Source organism: Podarcis vaucheri (genome assembly GCF_965113315.1).
Source record: "Podarcis vaucheri genome assembly, chromosome: 10".
In the NCBI taxonomy this organism is placed as follows: Eukaryota; Metazoa; Chordata; class Lepidosauria; order Squamata; family Lacertidae; genus Podarcis; species Podarcis vaucheri.
Window position 1 is genome coordinate 35692502 of NC_138748.1, and position 21530 is coordinate 35714031.

The following is a 21530-nucleotide window of genomic DNA, read 5'->3' on the forward strand; positions in this document are numbered from 1 at the left end:
TGCAAACAAATCAGGATAAATGTTCAATGAGCAGGTCGTTAGAAAACAATCTTAATGTTTTATTATGCATTGAGCATTTATTAATTTTCTTGTAGACTGCATTGAGGCTAAGGAAAACTCTCCTATAAATGTTGATGGCTCTGATTATATAGCACATGCCTTACTTCTGAGTAGGCATGTATACCATTGCTTTATAAATGTGTAATGTGTTATGTTATTGTCCAAGAGAACTATTTGTTTAAACATTTTTATTCCTCTCCTTAAAAGTATAATGAACCTACAGGATGTGGGGACAATTCACATCATTTAAAGTGGCTTCCACATAAAACTCGGCAGCTTAAGGAAAGACCCAAATCATTCTTGTCAGAAAGCAGTCAGATTAGTAACAGGTAAGTAAATAAATAGCTTTTAATGTAGCTTTCTGTAACTAACCGATTTAATAATCACTGGAAGAGCAATTAGAATTTCTTGTTGCTGTTTTGCTATTTTTAATTCATGTGATTTAAGTATTCAGCACATGTGCTTGGCACTAAAATAACGCAAATCAAATGCAAACAGTAGCTCTTTAATGAGCCAGTGTTTGCTCATTAATTTTTTTTTAAAAAGCATAAAATTAAAGTGCTATAAACTGAAGTCATAAAATAAAAAAGTAAAGTATGAAGTAGACATTAAAATGCAGATATCTGCTAGATAAGGGCAGAAGGATTTCTTACAGCTCTGCATTCCTTTGTAGCAAAATCTTGAAATACGCTTTGAGTAATTGGAGTGTAAACATTTCATGTGGAAGTCTGACTTTTATTACTCTCCAAGATAAAGTTCCTGGTATATTAAAATAGATTTTTTTTCTGGGTTTCAGAAGGCTTAGGTGCTTGGTAGCACTATAAAAAACTGTGGGGACTTACTTCTGTTACTGGGCTAGCTTTCAAGAACTTTTGCTTGTCTTCCTCAGGTCAGAGAAGAGCACTCTCTCACAGCTTTCTGACCTGAAACTCCCCCAAAGGTCATCACAAAGATCAGAAAAAGAAGAAAAAATTTCAGAAGAATGGTATGTTCAGTTTATCATACTTCCACTTTTAATGGCAACTGTATTTATCAGGACTTGCTCATTTAGGTGAAAGCTGTGTTAGTGGCTGTCACAGCTAATCTGAAACATTTGTGCTGGTGTGTCCGGTAACTTTGTACACCATCCTTGGATCATGATGGACACCATGTTAGATTTTCTGAGACTGAATCAGCATAAGTGATGGTAATAAGAACATACGGTGCAGTTGTTGGCAATGAGAATGGTTTTATTGAATCAAGTTTGTCCATAGTAATACATTTATGAAATATGGTTTGTGTATCCCCGAGATCAGTTGCCCCTTCAGCAGCCAGTGTCGAATGTAATCTTGAGCAATTATGCACGCACTTTTCTTAATTTTAGTGGGCTAGCGTTATTGGAACCATATAGAGGTCTACAGCCCATGCCAAGGTCTCCACATATACTTTATTTGTAATATGTGCTTTGCTATTGTATTATAGAGAATCCAAACAGCCCTGCATGTGGTATACACATGTAATTCAACATTTTAGGTCCATCCCCTTCTCACATGTCCTTTGCTGTCCCTGAATTCACCCCTCAGTGTCAAAATGGCCTCAAAGACCAATATTCAATGTGATGTGAGGTCTGCAATGTGATGTGAGGAAAACTAACAACTCTTCTGGGTATGCACAGGAGTGGTTTTCCACGTACCTTCCTGTATATTCAGTAAATGCATATTTTTTGTTGCCTGATGACTAAAACTCACCTTTCTTTTAGGGGTTTTAAAGACATTTCTACTGCACAGTTGATGCTAAAGAGAGCACATAAAATGAAAGCAAAGAAATCTAATAAGCTTGGTAAGTAAACATTCCTGATGAACTATGTGATAGAAGTTACATGTCAAAAATAAATCTGGTCTATTGATCTACATCTGGAAAGAGGCCCTCACCTCTTAAAAGCATTGAAGTGTATTGAAAGGTTGACACACCCAAAACTGATTGATGTTCATGGGATTGCTACTTAAGTGTCAAAGTAGTTTGCACTTCTATGCACTTATGTGTCAGGTAACAGAATTATTTTGATTTTATCAGCCTTAATTTTGTTTATAATGTAGACATATTCATTTCATATCATCTTGAAAGATATGTGGACAATGGTTGCTCTAGATTGTTTATTTAATAAGACAATTCTCAATTTTGTGAATTTTTTAAAAAAAAAAAAAATTGAAAACATTGAAATGCCAGTAATGTTGACTTCTAATTTCAAGTTATTAATGATATCACTTTGATATTTTGAATGCTATTTGAAACTCCCTTGCAGATGTTTTGATGTATCATTAGTGTTGAATTTTGTGTGGCAAAATCAAGTATGCCTTTAAGAAATGCAATTTAAAATCTTAAGCAAGTGCCTGTGACAATGGAAAAGAAAATGGAGAGAGCCCCCAAAGAATACATGCAAGTCCAGGGATTCTCATGGCCTCCCACCCTGTTCTATCAAAATATCCAGAATATCTGGTGTCCAGCTGAATTTTTCACATACATACATCTTGGTGGCCTACGTATCATTTGTAATTAATGGAACCCATTAGAGTGTATCATCTTTTCTCCATATGTGGTCTGCTTTATGTTACTTATGATTAATCCATTCCTAAATGGTTGTTTCTTAAAGCATATCAAAGTCTGCTGTCCTGTCTTTTGTTGTATAGAAAGGACTTCTTGATGTTCTAATATTAACAAGGTTGGGGAAATGAGTGTTTGTACATTTGCTTTCTAAAAAGTGTTAATTTCACAACTAACTGAGAATATAATCAGTATGTAAACAGAGGGCTGATCTGGTATAATGGTTAAGAGCAACAGCATTCCTGACAGATGCCAAGTTCCCAAGAGATGTATGTGCATTAAGATAAACGCATGTGCAATACATATAATACACAGAGTTTTCCCATTGCTAGTAAAGGGTTGAGTAACAGCTCCACCAGGTGGTCAAAGGCTGGGTGAAATTGAGGGAATTAGGCAGCTCCCACAATTCAGTTTGCTCCTGCCTTCATCAAAGAAGTCAGCTCCTTCTCTTTTTCTCCTCAGGCTAGCTTTTTGCCTGTTTCCCCCTCCATTTTCCCCCTCTCTGTCTCTGATTGCTCTGGTAATTTTTCACTTTGCCTTTTAGTGACCCTATTTCTTCCTTAGTGCAGCTTTGCAGTCCTTTTCCCCCCTCAGCTCTCTCCAGTCCACCACCACCCTTTTCCTTATTGGAAATTTTCCCACCTGTTTTCTTTTCCTGATTACTCTGTTCTTTCTATTAAAAGAAAGAAAGAAAAATAAAAAGCCATTTCCCCTCCCTTCTGTTGTCTCCTCTCCTTCCCTCCCCATATTCTGGCTGACTATTTTGGAATCAGAGGGTGGATAGTGGCAGGAAGCCTTCTCTTAGCTTCTTTGGTAAGAAGCCTTTTAAGCTACTTCACATCCACCTTCTTACCAGGCATGTGTGTTGTACACTGCTTCAGTGTCTATAGCCTTAGTACCAGGAGGGGATGGCATCCAACAGCCCTCCTAGTGTGGCCTCTGGCAGCTCTGGCTGTATTGCTATATTGACTTCCCCCATGTTTCTCTCTGCCCGTTGCCCTGGACCATAGACTATGTATTGATAGGCTGCTCAGTAACTCTGCTGTCCATACTCTATGGCTCAAAGCAGCACAATCAGAGAGAAAGGAAAGAGCAGGTGATGTGTGATGACTATTGTCATCTTACTACTCTGTGAGCTTTCCTGGGGTATCTGTAGAAAACAGAATGCTGAACTTAATGGGTCTTTGGATTCATTCAGATTCTTATGCAAATTATAATGTTTGGGTTTGAAGGGACTGCTAAATTCTCCATTTTCTGAAGTCCACCAAATTTGCCTGCCAGTTTAAAGCCCCACAGACCCAAATTATAACTGAATCATACCCCAAGTTTGCTGACATCTGCTATATATTCTCTTTGAAAAGCATTTCTCCATTTCAAGCACAAAATGGAGTCGTTGTCTAGGTACATAGTGAGCACTATCCTGAACTCAGATTAGAAAGAAGGCGATCCAGGCTATTTGCATGTTTGTATTCTTTTACGAAGTCTGTCTGTGTTGATGTCTGAAAGTTTGCATGAAGGGAAATTAGGTTCTGGCAAGTACCCAAGTCTTGTGGCTTTTATCAAAAGGAAGGACTCAGGATTAGCTTTCGATATATGCTGTGCTGTAGACAACTGGTGTCTGAGTACTTTGCTGGACCAGTGCTGTCAGGTAATGGATCAGAGGGCTGTTCTGCTTTAATCCATTACAGTTATGAATGTTTATTCAAGCAGTTAAATAAGTTGTGGCCACAGTTTAACCATACCAAATGTGTGCTGTGATTTATTCATCTACTGTGTCCACACCAACTACTTTTCTCTAATATGAGATAATCGGAAAAGTGTGGGCATGATACTGGAACACTTTGCAGCCAAGGAGAACTGGCAGAACGTCAAAAGATTTCCAAGTGTGGAGAATGCACAGTCTTAATTAAGCAGTAGTCCACAATGTATCACTTTGGTTTTAAACACCCATGGTCACAAAGTGTTATTTGCCATGTCTTGACAAGATAGGAACTGTGTTCCTCATTATACTTTGATTCTTGAAGATGCAGTATTTATCCTCTTAAGCCTGTAATCCTAACCCCTGGCTGGCAGTGGCTGGGCATGATGGAGTAGCACAGTAATCACTGCATCCACAACCCCACCACTCACGCCACTCAGAGTGGAACATGGGGATTTTAAAAAGCCCCTTTCCTGCACCAGCACTCAGACTGGTGCTGCAAAGACGCCTAGTTGGAGCCCAGTGCTATCATGTAACTATAACAAGGCACACTTCATAACTACAGGATCATGTGTGTTACCCTGCTGCATTTCAGGGTTTTCCACTGGCCACTGTCAGTGGAGGGTGGTGAAGCAAGGCTGCTCTGGGCAGAGGAACACTTCCTCTCTATCCAAATGCCCGCCAGCACAGCAATTCAGATTGGATTGGTCTGTAATTCACAAATACTCTGTCATAATTCTTCTCCCACACAACCCCCCCCCCATTTAAACAAAGTTTAACCACTTAAAGCTTTCACTAAAATCAAACAATATATAAATTTTATAAATTTTTCTAGAGCCAAGCCAACTTATCTTTAATGGCACATCATCCAAATGATAGGGTTTAACATTCTAGTCTACATCATATGTAATTCCAGTTTCTGTTACCAGTGCATAATATAATAAAATACACATTTGCTCCGTAAGAGTAAACCGTAGGAATAAAGGTACAGTTCTGCTGATTTCAATTCCCTACAGGTATTGATCAAGTGGAAAGGTCCATACAGTTGGCCCCACACACGTAACTATTGTTCACAAACAATGATGGAGACTTTTCCACACCATCGGTTTTGTGTGTGTGAAGGGAGCTTAATATGTTTAAATGGAGATGCACCATGGGCATCATCCAGGTGTCCTTGTCCATAGGAGTGTGCTACATGTACAGTGCTGTGTATGAAAATCTCCCATTTCCAGATGATTAATGCTGGCAGATGATTGAAGCATCTGTCACGGATGCTTTAACTGAGATTTCTGCATTGCTGGGGGTTGAACTAGATGACCCTTTGGTCCCTTTCAGCTCTACGATTCTATGATATATTTGATAGCACTGATCACCTATTGAGATGGGAGGCAGTAAGTGGAATCACCACCTTCCCACTGAGTAGCCCCCAAGCAGCAGATAGCACTGGCCATCTGTTTGATACTTCCCACACTTCAGGTACTGGATGTAGTGGAAGTTTTTTCTTTCCCCTCCCCAAGGTGAGAGGTGTTGCCATTGTAGCACCTTTTTGTACGGGCAAGGGGATGTAGAATTACGATAAATGTAGGGAAGCCTGTTTTCATTGGGTGGATTTGACAAGTAACACACTTTATGCAACACATTATTTGAAAATATTTATTATAGATCTTCTTTAAAGTTAGCACCAGATTATAGGATGCTTATAATTTCCAATTTTGAAATAGACACCATTATTCAACATCCTCGGCAGTCTCAACAGGTCAGTCTAGTTATAGAATATGTAGGCTGGACCTACTCAACAGAAAGTGCGGGAAGGTTCAAAACAGGAAGTCCCCTTCCGCTTTTTGTATATAGACTAAAGCAAAAACTTTGTAAACTAAAGCCTGGAAAGCCATGAAAAAAACCTAATTTCCTTCATTTATAATTACTGAAACCCCCTTGGAAGTAGGAGAAAAGGGGGGAGAACTTTGTTTAACCCCTGCAGGAGAGGGAGCGAAGAAGGATAAACTTCCACCATCTCTAACCTGGAAACGGGGTGTCAGAGACAGAAATAGTTGGAAAGGTTCATTGACTGTGAATGGAACATTTTGACAGATAGTTAAAGAGAAATAGACTGATTCCAATGTTGCTTTTTGCATTCTAAAGAAACAAAATATCTGAAAAATATCTGAAAAATGAAAGTAATTTTCCTTTGTTGGGCTTGCCTTAAAAAAATGGATACAAATAGAAATTGTCTCCCCTAGAGGGAGCTTGTTAAATTGTTGCTGCAGTTTACTTGAGGACTCAACAGCTGTGAGATTAAGATCGTGGGACCAGTCTTTTCTGACCTTGACCAAAGATGAGCTGGGAGGAAGATTGGGTGCTTGCTTTATGCAAGACAAGTGCCTTGCTGGAACAGATGCACGAGAAGATGGATTTGATGAATGAGAAAATGGACTTGATGACTGTTGTGGTTAACAACTGTGGACAAACAGGGAATATTGATACAGAAACTATTCAGGGACCAACTCATGAACCTGTACTGACTGGGCAAGTGCAGAAGATAATGGAGGAGGATGCGGTTGCACCTCAAATAATACAAATGGAGAAACCCGAGGCCCTACAGGAGTATAAGCCGCTGTCATTGAAGATTGAAGTTGGAGTGGGCCAGGGGGAGTCTGGAGCTGAGGAGGGTCCTAACTTTGGAGAGACCTTGAAATATGTTTTTAAATATTTTTTGGATTACATTGATGACTGTGGGGAGTGGGGCTGTGGGGAATGGGCGGGTTTTATGAAGGGTAAAGGTAAAGGTACCCCTGCCCGAACGGGCCAGTCTTGACAGACTCTGGGGTTTGTGCGCCCATCTCACATCTATTGGCCGGGGGCCAGCGCTGTCCGGAGACACTTCCGGGTCACGTGAAGGGAGGTGGAGACAATTTTGGGTTGGAACCCCCCAGAGACCTACTCCTCAATGAGAAAGGAAAGAAATTAAGAAAGAGACCAACAAATGACAAGGAAAAGGGCAAGTATAAACAAGAAGAAGAAGATCTGCAGAAGGGACATGGAAGAGACTTAAGGGCCTTGGAAATAAGACTTCCAGGTTGATGGACTAGATGGAATGGACAGTAAGGACAGACACGACCCGAGACCAGGAAGAAGAGACGTTGGATGAAGATTGGAAGAAAATTTATAAAGAAAAAATTTTATTTGGGGAATTAGCCTAAAATCAATGAATATTAAGGAAAATGTTGGAATGAAACTATATGACTCTAGCAGAAATGATATTAGGGGTTATGTATATTTGAGTATTAAGATTCAAGCTTTAAGGTACTTTATGGTAAGATAAGGTTAAATAAATTAAGGTAATTGGAATAACAGAATATGGGGAAAGATGGAAAGGATTTGTTGAGTTAATTATTAGGTTAAATTGTTAAGATAAATTATTTAACAAAAATTGAGAAAGATAGAAAGAATTTGCTGAAATAACTAATTAAACTGGAATACAAAAAGGGAGGAGTGAGGAGGTCAATGAAACAAGCAAATGGAAGTTAAATATATGAAATTTGGGATTTGTGCCTTTATTTCTTTCTTTTTTTATTTTTTGTTGTTGTATTGCTGTATTGGTTTTTATGTTTTGTGCTTTTTCTTCTTTTTTATGTATTGTAGTGTTGTTTTTTCTCTACTTTTTCTTTTTTATTATTATTCTGAACCTATGAATAAATATTATTATTTTTTAAAAAGAAAGTGCAGCTTCCAGCTAAAAGATTTAAATATTATTTTAAATATACAGATTTTAATTAGCATTTTGCTTTACCATAGAAACTGGCCCAGAGAATAATTGGGCCATGGAATAATTGTTTTAGATATGTCACATATATCAAAGTGATTTCCTTTCTCCTTTCTTTTTAACTCTTTAATGTTAGAAATAGTATATTTTCCCTTGATGATGTAAAACCTACATAGATTCCCCCCCCCCTTAATAAATGGCTAAAAGGCGAATACTTCTTTTAGGGAATGAGTGAGCAAGATCTGACCTTTTGATTTTAACTTGTTCATGTCGTCTAGACCCAGCTGTGCGCCTGGCGTTGTTCAAAAACAATGAAAATAAACATCCCCCTGTGAAACCACCAAAGAAGGCACAGACTGCAAAAACTGGTTACTTTGAAGGTATGCAAAGGAGTTTCATTTTATGTTTGACTTTTTTCTCAGATCTTTCGAAATTATGAAAGTCATTCAGATGTATGGATCAATTTCCTTAAAATACTTCTTTTTAGGTTGACAATGACAAACACTTTAATTCAGATAATGCAAATCTGCTGTCCACCCCCCCCCCTCTCTTGAACACACACACACTGAGAGAGAGAGAGTACCCAGGTGGAAATTTTAAACTTCAGTTTATCAGAGAGCCTAACTAAGTGATATCTTCATAGAAAATATATTTCCTTTATTTCTTGAATGTTTGGAATCGCAGGAGGCAGGGTGGAATTTAACATCAGCAGCAAGTACACATATGTTATCTGTTAAAAGGGTTGCTAGTTTTGAAAGGGGATGCCCTAGGAAGTGAAACAATTAGAACACTTTTTCATTTTTGTTAAACTGGAATATATCACAGTAGTGAAAAAGTATAAGGAATGAGACTATCAAATACATAGTATGTTTCTTGACTGCTTCTTCTCATTTTGACTGAATTATCAGTGTTAAAATAAATCCTGACACAATAAGGAAGAGAAATAATATATATCCAAAATTGTATCTGGCTACTAGATATGCAAGGATTTTTTACGGTATTCATAATCATATGTGGCTAACTTGTTTTGTTATTTTCATATTGCACACATTTGTGTTTCATATTTTTAGGATTTAAATATTCTTCTTCTAGTAACAGATAGAAATTGTAGTGGGGAAGCATTTATTACCTGTACTAAAATGTCCAGTTAATAGATCAGACTAAAACCAATTTTAACTTAGATTTATAATATGCCAAAATAATTATTTTGAGCTGACATCCAGTTCTTGCCTTGCTTCAAATTTTTCATACTTTAGGTTTTGTAGGATGATAGCAGCAAAACTCAGTAGGAGAATAGAGATTGCTGGGCAGGCATATTTATCCTGAAGAGTTTAAACAGTGTGTGATTTATTTATTTATTTATTTATTGTAGTATAGTACACAAACTTCTAACTGGGGAATTGACACAACAGGGAAGTATAGAAGCAAATTGTTTCCATAGGTATCTTTCTCTGACAAGGACATAAGAAAAAAAGTGATGCAGGTGGTATCCATGGCTTTAAATCCACATAGTTCCTGTGCACGTGCAGACTTTTGAGTATGCAGAAATAGCAATAGAAGTCAATGCAGCAACCTCAATATAAATTCGTTATACTGTATGGCACAGTATCCTTTTGTCTGGGAGATGCTCTTACCATGGCCATTTTTTCCACATTGTTATGCAGTTTAGTTCAGTATATACAGCTTCTTATGGAAAGCAAGCATCATACACATGAAATGCATTGTTCTTTAATGATGGGGAAATGATAGGGGGAAAGACATCTCTGGTGTGTGCTTGTTTTTAATGTATTGTCCAATTAGTGAATTATGAAACATTTTTATAATGGATAGAAAGGATGCTTATAACCCAGTTTATTGGGTCAATGAGATCCCACTTTAATAATAGTTTGTATTGTTTAGATACTGGTCTGATTTACACTAAGCCAAACCATGGCTTATTATGAAAGAGTGAGTGTGTGAGTACTCAGATTCAAAAGCATTACTCCTTCACTCCTCCCCAAGTCCTGCTGCTGTCATGCTGCCTGGAGCTAAACCATGGTTTGGCTTAGCATTACGTCTGAACATGGGCTTGTGATTTGTCAAACCACATCAAACCATGAGTTGTAATTCTTGGTTTACCATTCATATTTTGCCTGAGGAAGACAAATGATGAGCCCAGGTTTGCTTGTCACTAAGGTGAACTATAGCTGCATTCCAGGAAGCATGGCAGCAGCAGAAGTAGCAGCAATTTTTCCACTGTTCATTCGTTCACTATTCACTATAATTTGGCCTATTTTTAAGTGCAAACTGGCCCATTGTATTCTTTATGCAAGGAAATAAAATTTCCTTTCCAAAGTACTTCTCTTCCTCCTCCTTTTCTTTCAAATGTGAGGTCAGTGGTGGTAACCAGAAATGAGGCCTTTTCCATTGTCTCTCTTTGGAATCCCTGGTGCTGCATCTGTATCTTGCTGGTGGCAGATGAAAACTTTTTTATTCACCCAGGCATTCTTGATCAGTGATCTTTCTTAATTTTTATATTTTATTCCTTTAACTTGTATGTAGACCACTGGTTGTTCTGGTTTTTTTAGAAACTGGATATAAATATTTAAAATAAACGTAATTATTTTTAAAAAATAAAAAAGCTTATTCTGGATAGCCAAGATTGAAACACAATGGAAGGATCAACTCCTTTATTGTTGGAGAATATATGGAGTATAATGTAGCAGAAGTGAAGAGAAAAGGTTTTACAACTTTTGTATAGTCCTTTGGGGTCTGCAAAGAGGGCTAATTTTGGGGGGAATACTTATTCAGTATATAATGTCAATTACATGTATGAGAGCCTACTGTTTAACTAATAACTATGTGTATACATATGCATTATATACGTAATCAGACTTTGATGTTGCTGGATATGAAAATGCACCACAAATATGTCATGTACTGCATCTTTTTTACATTTGTTAGAATAGGGGAGGATAATCATCGTAATGAGAAGCACATTGCAACCAACAGTTATAGAAATGAATTTTCTGTGAAGATCTACACAAAGAATTTCTGACAAATCCCAGCCATCTACTGTAACAGCACAGATAGTACTTGAAACAATGCACCAGTGGCTCACTAACAGCTAGAGATAGATGCCAAGTCATACTTTCACAGTCTTGACCTCACATTGATTCAGCTAAAGCTGTTTCAATGTGTATGGTAAGCCAGCAAAACTGCCATATGGGGTGTAGTGCAAAATGTTGTACAGATAATATTAATTATGGGAACGGCATGCTTTTACCATAATACTAGGTTCGTACTGATCTCATATGATGGAACATTGCAGTTTACCATTTCACCAGCACTGTTACTGCCCCATCTGATATTTAGCTCCATTCATTGCCAGTACAAGATCCACAGCTAAACTTGGTATCATTGACACGTGACACAAAGATACGGTACCTTTAAAGATATAAAAGCCACTGGATATTTTATATCTCTCTAAGTGATGTACAATATAAAAACAAACAATATGATAAAAATAAATGTACAATCTAAAATAAATAAAGTAGCAGTATAAAAGCTTGCAAAACCAACAAAAAATGGGAATCTGGGTGATTCAAGTTCACAGACACACATGGGGTGAAAACAATCTATTTTTGAATTCCACTTCTGGCCTGGTTTTGAACTGAAACAGCTTTGGTTGCCTTGGTAGACAATCCAAGCTGGGAACTTAAGAGGGGGAATAAGTCCTGGTAGGTTCTCTTGTTCTCATTCAAGACCACTGACCATGGTATCCTTCTGGACTGACTGGCAGAGATGTTTTGCAGTGATACTTTTCCCCCAGAAGGTACTGTTGGAGGATTCCTGTTCAGTGTGCCATTGGTGTATGGTGTCCCTCAAGGATCAATTCTGTCCCCCATGTTGTTCATTGTCTACATGGAACCACTGGGAGAGGTATTCCAAAGATTTGGAGTATATTGTCATCAATATGTAAATGACACACAGTTCTATTTCTATTTTCATCTAATATGAAGCAGGCTGTTATGTTCTGAACACATGATGGGGTGGTATTGAGCTGGATGAGGACTAACAAATTGAAGCTCACTTCGGATAATGGATGTGCTTCTGGTCAGGAGAGAGCTACCCTGAAGTAGGGATTCAACCTGCCTTAGATGGCTTGAAAAATCAGGTTTGTTGCTCGAGCAAACTCCTGGATTCAGCTTTACATCTGAATTACCAGTTGATAGTTGGGCCAGAAGAGCCTTTACTCAGCTTAGGCTGATATACCAGCTGTTCCAGTTCTTGAGGAAATCAAACCTGGCTTCAGATGAAAAACCATGCTTTATACTCTGAGCTCTGTTGAAGAAAGGAAGGATAAAATGGTAATAAATAAACAAGTTGATGTTTTGGTAGTTGTATGCTATGCAGATATTTTAATCTCTCTTGCTTTTAAGTTGAACTATGCAAATATTTAGCCTCCTGATCAGAAAATATAATCATTTTCCTTGGGGACCACAGTTTGCTTGGTATTCTAAGAATTTCAACATTCGTATTTTCAAAACATCTAACCTGTTAATGACTGCACTGTCTTCCACAGGCAGACTTCTGCTCACATGTGGTTTTTAGGATTACATCTGCAGCAGCACTGCATTGCTCTAACAAAGTTTTTGCTTGTTTGTTTTTGTTTTCCACATCCGAGCTTTTAAGAACAACAGATCTGTCCTGCTGGATCAGACCAAAGGATAGGCTACGTGTCCATTCCCAAACATTTAGCTGACCTTGAATTTAGTTTATTTACTTATACTAGCCTCCTGCCAACTGGCACCATCCAGATGTTTTGGCCTGCAGCTCCCATCAGCCCCTGGCATCTAGAGAGCACCTGGTTGGCAAAGGAGGGCTTATACTGCACTTTCTTGTTAAGACAATCACAGTGCCTTAGGTTCAAGATACAACAGAACAAAATCAAGAGCAAGAAACCCATTTGCTTTGTTTGCAGTTTGACAGCGAAACAGACTCCTTCAGAAGGTGGTGAGCACTCCTTCTTTAGAGGTTTTTCACTAGAGCTTGGATGACCATCTGCCAGGCATTCTTTAGCTGTGATTCCTGCAGGGGGTTGACAAGATGACCCTTGGGAACCATTCCAACTCCAAAATCTATGATAAAAGTCTATGACAACTCCTTGTCTCCAAAGTCTATGACAACTCCTTGTCTCCAAAGTCTATGACAACTCCTTGTCTCCAAAGTCTATGATAACTCCTTGGCAAGACATGAGTCTTGCTCTTTAGACAGAAATACCAACAACTGCCCATATTGCCAGTGAGAAGAAGTTACTTAAAAATTTAAAAAGAGTGGAATCCTTAGTACATTTGTACCCAGTGATCTTAAGTACAAGAAGATATGGATTGAAGACTTGAAGCAGATCTCAGCCTAGGATTTCTTATAGTGATCTACCCAGGACAGTGGGCATGTAGATCCTAGAACAGGCTTCCTCAACCTCGGCCTCCAGATGTTTTTGGCCTACAATTCCCATGATCCCTAGCTAGCAGGACCAGTGGTCAGGGATGATGGGAATTGTAGTCTCAAAACAACTGGAGGGCCGAGGTTGAGGAAGCCCATCCTAGAACTTTCTCCAGAAGCTGAAGGCATTAGAGCAGTGGTTCCAGAACCTTTTCCCCACGTGGACCACTTGAAGATTGCTGAGGGTTTTGGAAGACCATTTACTTACTTACTTACTTACTTACTTACTGTTGTAGCAATTGCTTTTTAAAATATTTATATTTTATTTAAAATTTTCAGGAGAGAAATAAAGTGAAAAGGGTAGAGAGAAGTTAAAACAAAATGAAAGAAAAAAGTGCTTGAAACTGTGGTACAATACAATATATGGGTATCTAGGCAATATGATTATTCTAATGAGTATAAACTATTTTATAGTATTACAATTTGAATTCCATGGAATATAATTTAAAATATTCTTGGATATTTTGTAACATCTTAAAGGAGCTAGGCCACTGTTTTTAGCATTTTTTCTGTGCTATTTATTTGAGCTAAAGCTTTCTGGGCCTGTGTTAGTGCCAAAGGTCAGCCCTACAACATGCGAAAGCTCAGATAAACTATCTTATACCTCTAAGGAAGCAAAATCAACCCCCACATGTCTGAGATTAGTACGGTTCACCCTTTCTTTTCATGAAACAGTTTGAGTTTCTCTTGAATTTAGGGCTCCAGTCTACCTTCTCTCTTTCTAATAACATTGGCTGAGGCTAGAATTCTAAGCACTCTTGTTGGATTTACAATATAAATATCAGTATCTCTGGACTTTTTCAAAGAATGCTATGGTTGATTTTTTAAAATATGGAAAGACAAAAAGTATCACTAGTCTAGATTTTACATTATCTTTGGATGTTAGTTTTTTGTTTCATTTTGTATTTTTAGAGAATGTATGAGATGACCCCAGTGACACTTATTCGTGTGATTTGAAAGTAATATTGGTTTTATGTCTTTTATAAATCAGTAAGTATCATTTTATAAAAGTATCATTTGTATCACTTCAAAGAGCAAATAAAGATATTAGGTTGTATCCAACTAAGTTATACTCAGGGAAGACCCATTGAAATCAATGAACCTCTGTTAGTTATGTCCGTTAGCTTCAAGTATGTCTGGCATTGGATATTACACATTATGGCTCCTTTAGCTATTGTTTTCAGACATTAATAACTAGACTTCCTAAACTATTATTTTATCTCCTCCAAAAGCAGAACTTGTTTTTGAATCTTCAAAATCTAATTTTACTTAGAGATGGTTCACAAAATCTATAACATACAATTAGCTACTGGAAACTGCAAGAAATGCATTCTTTGTTGATTCCAGATCTGTGTGCCAAATTGCATGAAACTGGCCATTTATAATATTGCAGTGGCAGCATTTCTATAAGGTTTAAGATCTGTGCCTCGGAATGTGATGAAAAGTGTTTTTAAAGAAACCTTCCAAGACAGAAGGGAATCTTTTACTCAAGAATCACAGTCCTGTAGCTTTGTTTCTTATTATCTAGTGTGAGCTCACACAACAGAGCCCTGCTCATTGAAATATTTTCTCATTTTAAGGAATTAATGGCTCTCCACCAGCCCTTTAACATGTAAAATGAGTAGGCTACTTGTGTCCAGTACATCCAAAAAGAGCCAGGATAAAATAAACATAAGGAGTTAGATATCTTGGAAAAAATCTGTCATGGGTTTGGGTTAATCATCTCCAGAAGAAATTCAACTTGATGCCTGAAATGTAAGACTTCTTGGAGAACGCAGCAAAGCCTGAGGCAGTGTTGATCTGAAGGAGTGCTCTCCATGGGTCAGAGCTGCCTTGCTGGCAGAGTGCAAACCCAGTTCACAACAGCAGTGCTCTCAAAAGTTGTAAGACAGCAGGGTCCATACACTGCACACACTGGAGCTTCAGTTACATAGTTGAAGTTGTCTGCTTTCTCATTGTTTAAAACAAAATTTAAAAATAAAATCTGTGCCTGATTTTCTAATCTGGCCGTGAATAATAAATATATATTCAGATAGATATTATTAGAGAATAGAACTGTAGTTTAAGCCCCAAGTTCAAAGTGAAGTAATGAAATATCATCATGGTATGCTAGAGGTAATAGTGCAAAACTATATTGTGATTTGAGGAAAAGGTTATTTTAATCAGTGCTCTAATACAATGGTTCCCAACCTCTAGGAGTATGAGGACCCCTTTTTAACTTCAAAAAATGTTTGTGGAGCCCTACATGCTAATTCTTGTAATTTAAGGCTCTCTGTTTTGGAGTCTCACACATTTGTCTATAAAACAGGTAGTTGTGCCTGGTTGTTTAAAATTTTATGGGACCATTTATTATCTTTACCGGTGATGCAGTTAGTGATCTTAGTACTGCAGTCTTAGGATTACTAGGTTTCTTGCAAAAGCATTTTCATTCTTAAACGCTCTCCCACCCCCGCTCTGATCAGGTCAGTGAAGCTTATAGACTCTTGTGTGTCGTTAGGTGCCTGCAGACCTCAATGACCTTTGCACTTCGTTGCTCTCATGGGCAGGATCCACTTTCCTCAAAGAGGGGAGGACAACTAAATGTCTTAGGCTGGTCAGCACCTCCAACCGGCCCATAAGAGAAATGAAGTCATAAGTCATAAAAAGTCTTTTACAGTGTGTCAGGGGTGAAACTTGGGCAAAAGGTAAATATGGGGAAGAGAAAGGGCTGACCCAAGACTCGCAAAGTACTATAGAGGCTAATGGAAGACCAAGAAGAAAGGGTGACTGCAACAAATATAGGAAGTAGAAGTTGCAGTTTGGCTGCACTGAGCCTGCAAAAAACAATGCTAATACAGATGTAGACTGGGAAAGATATCTGCTTAAAAGTCTTCTTGGAAATGGAATGTCTTCCTGTGCAGAAAGATGAGAGAGAGAGAGAGAGAGAGAGAGAGAGAGAGAGAGAGACAGACGTTATAGTTGGACAATGAATTGTTTGGTTCTTCCTTGTTAGTATTATGATATTTAGCTTTTAAATTCAAAACCAAAATAAATTTGCCTGCTATAGTTCTTTCCTCTGTTACTGGCTAGTGACACAGAAGTACTTCCATATTTGAGAATAACGGATGGCACATGCAACCTAATTGTTTTCATATTTACAGGAAAATATAAATTTAGTAGGTCTTATTCTCTCAGCAGTCTACATGGAAATACATCAGAGAAGTCACAGTATTGTTCACATGTACTTTTCTATATTACATTTTCAGATATCAGACTTTGGGGAATGCTCCCATACCTCTTATTTTATAATGTGGTACTTGGTTTTCAGGTGCATGAGCAGTATAAAGATGGTACCTCTCATTGTCCCGGGATCGACTTGCAAAATTGTGTCTGGGAGGATTCATAAGATTAGTTAAATCAGATTATCTATTTTAATTATAGTAGCATATCAGTCAAGCTAAGACAAAGACTGCTTTCAGGTGTAGTAATGTCCATTGAGTGAGCGCTTCTATCAGCACTGAAAGCCCAGCATGCATACTTCTGCATTTTGCAATGGCTCCACCATCAAATGCAAGATTGGGCATGCTTACTCAGAAGTAAATCCAGTGTTGCCATTCCACTTGCAGAATGTTTTTTGATCCAGCAGAAGTGCCTACAAGGGGAGGCATTTTTTGTCAATTTCTAGTGCAGCCCTCTATACTGTTCTATGGTGTTCCAGACAGTTTCCCAATTGTCTGAAGCTTATTTTCAAGTGTGGGGAGGAGACTGTAGCAGAAAGCTTTCTGCCTACTCTTCTCATATACGAGTAGAGGTCTAGTGGATCAAACAGAATGGCAGCATTTGATGTCACCCACTAGGTCCAGTGGAACTTACTCTCTTAATCAGTCGCCTGCAATCCTAAGTATACTTAAGCCAGAAGTTGCATTTTAAAAAAATGAATCATGCTTTTTTATTTTTCAGTAAACAAGCTGCTATGTTCATTGGTAGGAGTGTATGTGGTTTTTCCTGCCACCACAGATCACAATTTTAAAATCTAAACAAACACTGTAGATCAGGCAATACAAAATATTTGATTTTGATTGTTTTGAATGTACTTCCTTTTTCACCAATTTGTTCCTCATGGTATGAAGTTCAGTGATTTTTCCATACCCCCACACAAAGAATAGATGGAAGGGAAGGAAGAATGTTAAAATATTTTATACTCCATAAGGCAGTCATTTGGAGAAATAAATCGCTGAGTGCTGAAGCATTTCGAATCCTTTTCATCTGACCAGTCGGTGACCTGATAACTATTTCCTGCCCCTAAATAAGGTTGTGACCTAGGTCTTAGAGTGCAAAAGACAGATAATTTTAGTAACAACTTAAATTCAAATAGGTTTGGCTCAGGGGAGAATGTGCAGGGGACAGATGAGGAAGTATAGGGTGTTTGGCAAGAAAGTTTGAATAAAGTATTACAATGCTTGGACTTCTTAAATACAAAGACAAATGTCACTGTATTTTTCCTCAGCTCATTAATTGTCTTTCTTCCTACACTCTGCACAGTCTCAGTGAATGAAGAAATGCTTTGATTAGTTATTTTAAGTCCTTTTTTTCACACATAAAGGTCAGTTATGGAAACTCCAGCTAGATAACTGAGGTAATGCAGTTAGCAATTCTTTGAATGGTGAGGCACAGGTCCTAATCTAGACCATCATCCTATTTCATGGAATGAGGTTGCTTAACCCCTTTGCTTTACTCTAATCTAGTCTGGATTGGAAACCTGTGCCTACTATTTGTATTGGAAGAAAAGCTCCTGTTTGTGGCAATTGTTGTTGTTTAGTCATTTAGTCATGTCCGACTCTTCATGACCCCATGTACCAGAGCACGCCAGGCACTCCTGTCTTCTACTGCCTCCCGCAGTTTGGTCAAACTCATGCTGGTAGCTTCGAGAACACTGTCCAACCATCATTTGTGGTAATAATAGGACACAAATACAGTGGTGCCCCACAAGATAATGCCTCGCAAGACGGAAAACCCGCTAGACGAAAGGGTTTTCCGTTTTGGAGGTGCTTCGCAAAACGAAATTCCTATGGGCTTGCTTCGCAAGACGAAAATGTATTGCAAGTTCCTGTGGGGTTTTTTTCCTTTTTCCCAAGCCACTAAGCCGCTTAACAGCTGATCCGCTAAGCCGCTTATCAGCTGATCCGCTAAGCCGCTTAACAGCTGACCCGCTAAGCTGCTTATCAGCTGATCCGCTAAGCCGCTAAGCCGCTAATGGGCTTGCTTCGCAAGACGGAAAAAAACGCAAGACGAAGAGACTCGCAGAACGGATTCTTTTCATCTTGTGAGGCACCACTGTAGCAGACATGTAGGACCCATGGATGGGACTGTAGCAGGAGCAATGGGTTAAATTCTCATTACCACCCACATCAGCACATGGGGGTGAGGTCATGTCATCTTTTTACTTTTTTTAACTATTCATACCCAGTTGCTAATTATGTGAATGGTGTCTTGTCAAGTTTGGCCCCAAATATATATTCATATTTAAGAAAGACATATAGTTCCCAATAGTAGATTGATAACCCTAGCATTCATATTAACTATTGGCATTCATAAAGAAGGTAGCTAAACAGTAGTTTAAAAGTGGAACTTCCCACACTCTTTTAATCTGCACTGTGTGAAGCCTGGTTGTGTGGAATGAGAATTTTAATCTGCATTGGAGATTGTGCATATAGAACTATGATGTGGATGCTGCACTAAATCAATCTAGAATGGAAAGCTATATTCTTGTGTGTAAACCTTAATTATTTCACGTAGAAAGTGTTGGCAGATGGACAGGATATAAATGATGAAGATAGATTTCGCAAACACATGTTGGTGTGTACAAATTCTCAAACAGTTCATATATTATTGAGATCTTATTGCTGCCATTGACATATTGTTGCTGCTGCTGAGATTGTGTCATTTATCATCCCACTGACTTGGTCTGTGGTCTGTTTTAGATACACTTACCCTGTAACCATGCAGCACAGAAAGAAATGTCTGCCTCCCACTTAAGAACGCTTAACTTCCTCCAACATGCTTAAATTGACACATCCTTGCATTTTGCATAAACTGGAACATCTTTGTATTCAGCAGTGATCAAACATGGTCAGCATTGTTTTCTTTTGTAGTGCTAATCATCTGTTCAAACACATATGTACAGTGAATGGTCAGCTGACCATCTGTCAGGGAATGCATCCAGTGTGGCTCATGTTTGGGTACTAGATGCTGTGTCTTGACATGACCCAATCCTGATCTCTTTTTCTAGAACAATCCTCCTATGTAGTCCTCCTACCTTACCTCTTAATATGCTCCTGCCTTAGTACCTACAATAATGTTAAGTGTATGGATTAGGACATGGACAATCCTTATATGGGCATATCATAATGTGATTGACTGCAAGTTTTATGGGGGGGGGGGTGTCTGATTTTTCTATGCCCTGGATGTTAACTATAGCATTATGAAGGACTGATTGTCCTAATGAGGTCAGAGAGTTACAGCATTCCCAAAAGGTTGTTTCCTTTTGACATAGTTTTTAATATTGAACACAAGCTAATGCTCTTTCTTTTTGTAACTAATAAAGTTGTGGAACACCCACATATTATAATTCCTTTTGATGATGTGAAATGTTATTTTAAACAAAACACTGTGAGAAGACTGCAAAATTGAAGCCTAGATATTGAAAATGTGGTGCTGTTAAATAAAAGGAACAAAGTCATATACCTTTTACACTTTTCAGTTAATCTGCACAAATAGAAGGTAAGTACACTAGATTTAGAAACTTTTATGAGAAATTGTAGGCATGGCTACAAATGATTCAGATATTTAATAATGGGATTGTACAGCAGTATAACCCCTTGACATTTCTCTAATAAGTGCTAGTGCATGTATTATATCTAACATACACTTCCCAAATTAAAATTCTTCGCATTGGAAACTATTAACATGTGCAGTCTGCAAACTACTTGCAAGTCATGCCAAATCAACTAGTTCATTTGCACCTTTATGGCCACTATCTACCTACAGATCTTCAACATAAGAATATGCAAATAAAAGGTGTAACTTCTGCCGCTGAACCCTTTTCATTGAGTGCCTGTTATATTTTAATTGTGGTTTAACATAATTGTTGTTGTAATTTTTATACTGATCTAAGGTCCTTTGGGGTCAATATAAGGGCAATCTAAAAGCAAAATAAATAGATAAATAACAAAAAAATCCAAACAAACCAGGGCACTAGCAAGGTCAGCTTTGACATCCATCACATGTGTAAGGGTGGGGAGGATAAGGAAGACCTGAACTGACTTTGCCTCTCCAATCTGGTGATAAGCACTTTCAACCCTTAGTGTGTACTATCCATTTATTACGGCAGGGATGGGGAACTTGTGGCCCTCCTAGATGTTTTTGGAATCCGTCTCCTGTCAGCCATAGCCAGCATGGCCAATGGTTACAGAAGGCCACAGATTTCCCATCCCTGTGTTGGGAGATGCACACATGGACCCTGGTCCAACATGAATCATCTTATGGCAGGTTTTAACCTGTCTAGCACAGCTTTCCAAATTTGAGGGTATCTGACCAAAGATGCAGAGTATCAGATCCAGTTCTGTGTGCAGAACCCTGCTTCCATATGTGGATTGTTTGTGCTACATCAGGCTAACTGTCAATGAGGTCCATCGCAAAATATATTGAATATATCAACCATGTTTATTGTCCTTTTTCCTCCCCATCACTAAGACCTTAACTGCAGATACACATTTCTTTTTAAATAGTTGCCTAACAATTGTGCAGATGGTGAACAGTCCATTATAGTAAGGAAATATTTCTTACTGAAGTGAATAAAGTGGAAACAAAGAATATTCATTTTAAAATGTATGATACAGGTATGAAAATTAAAAAGGAATTAAAGAGAATATATGGTTTATGCTGTCAGCAAAGGTTTCTTGTTTA

At 38.2% G+C, this 21530-nt stretch overlaps 1 protein-coding gene across 5 annotated transcripts in view; it reads left to right on the forward strand.

The window, feature by feature from the left end:
• The window catches only part of LRRIQ1 (leucine rich repeats and IQ motif containing 1), a 102717-nt gene that overhangs the window by 55955 nt on the left and 25232 nt on the right, over nucleotides 1–21530 (forward strand). For 4 of the 5 annotated variants that reach the window (XM_082240933.1, XM_082240932.1, XM_082240934.1 and 1 more), the window contains 4 exons: nucleotides 268–389; nucleotides 950–1045; nucleotides 1799–1878; nucleotides 8381–8482. In XM_082240933.1, the coding sequence (XP_082097059.1) occupies nucleotides 268–389; nucleotides 950–1045; nucleotides 1799–1878; nucleotides 8381–8482 (400 nt within the window). Of the gene's footprint in view, nucleotides 1–267; nucleotides 390–949; nucleotides 1046–1798; nucleotides 1879–8380; nucleotides 8483–21530 lie in introns of those variants that run through there. The other variant, XR_014224157.1, reaches the window with a different exon arrangement.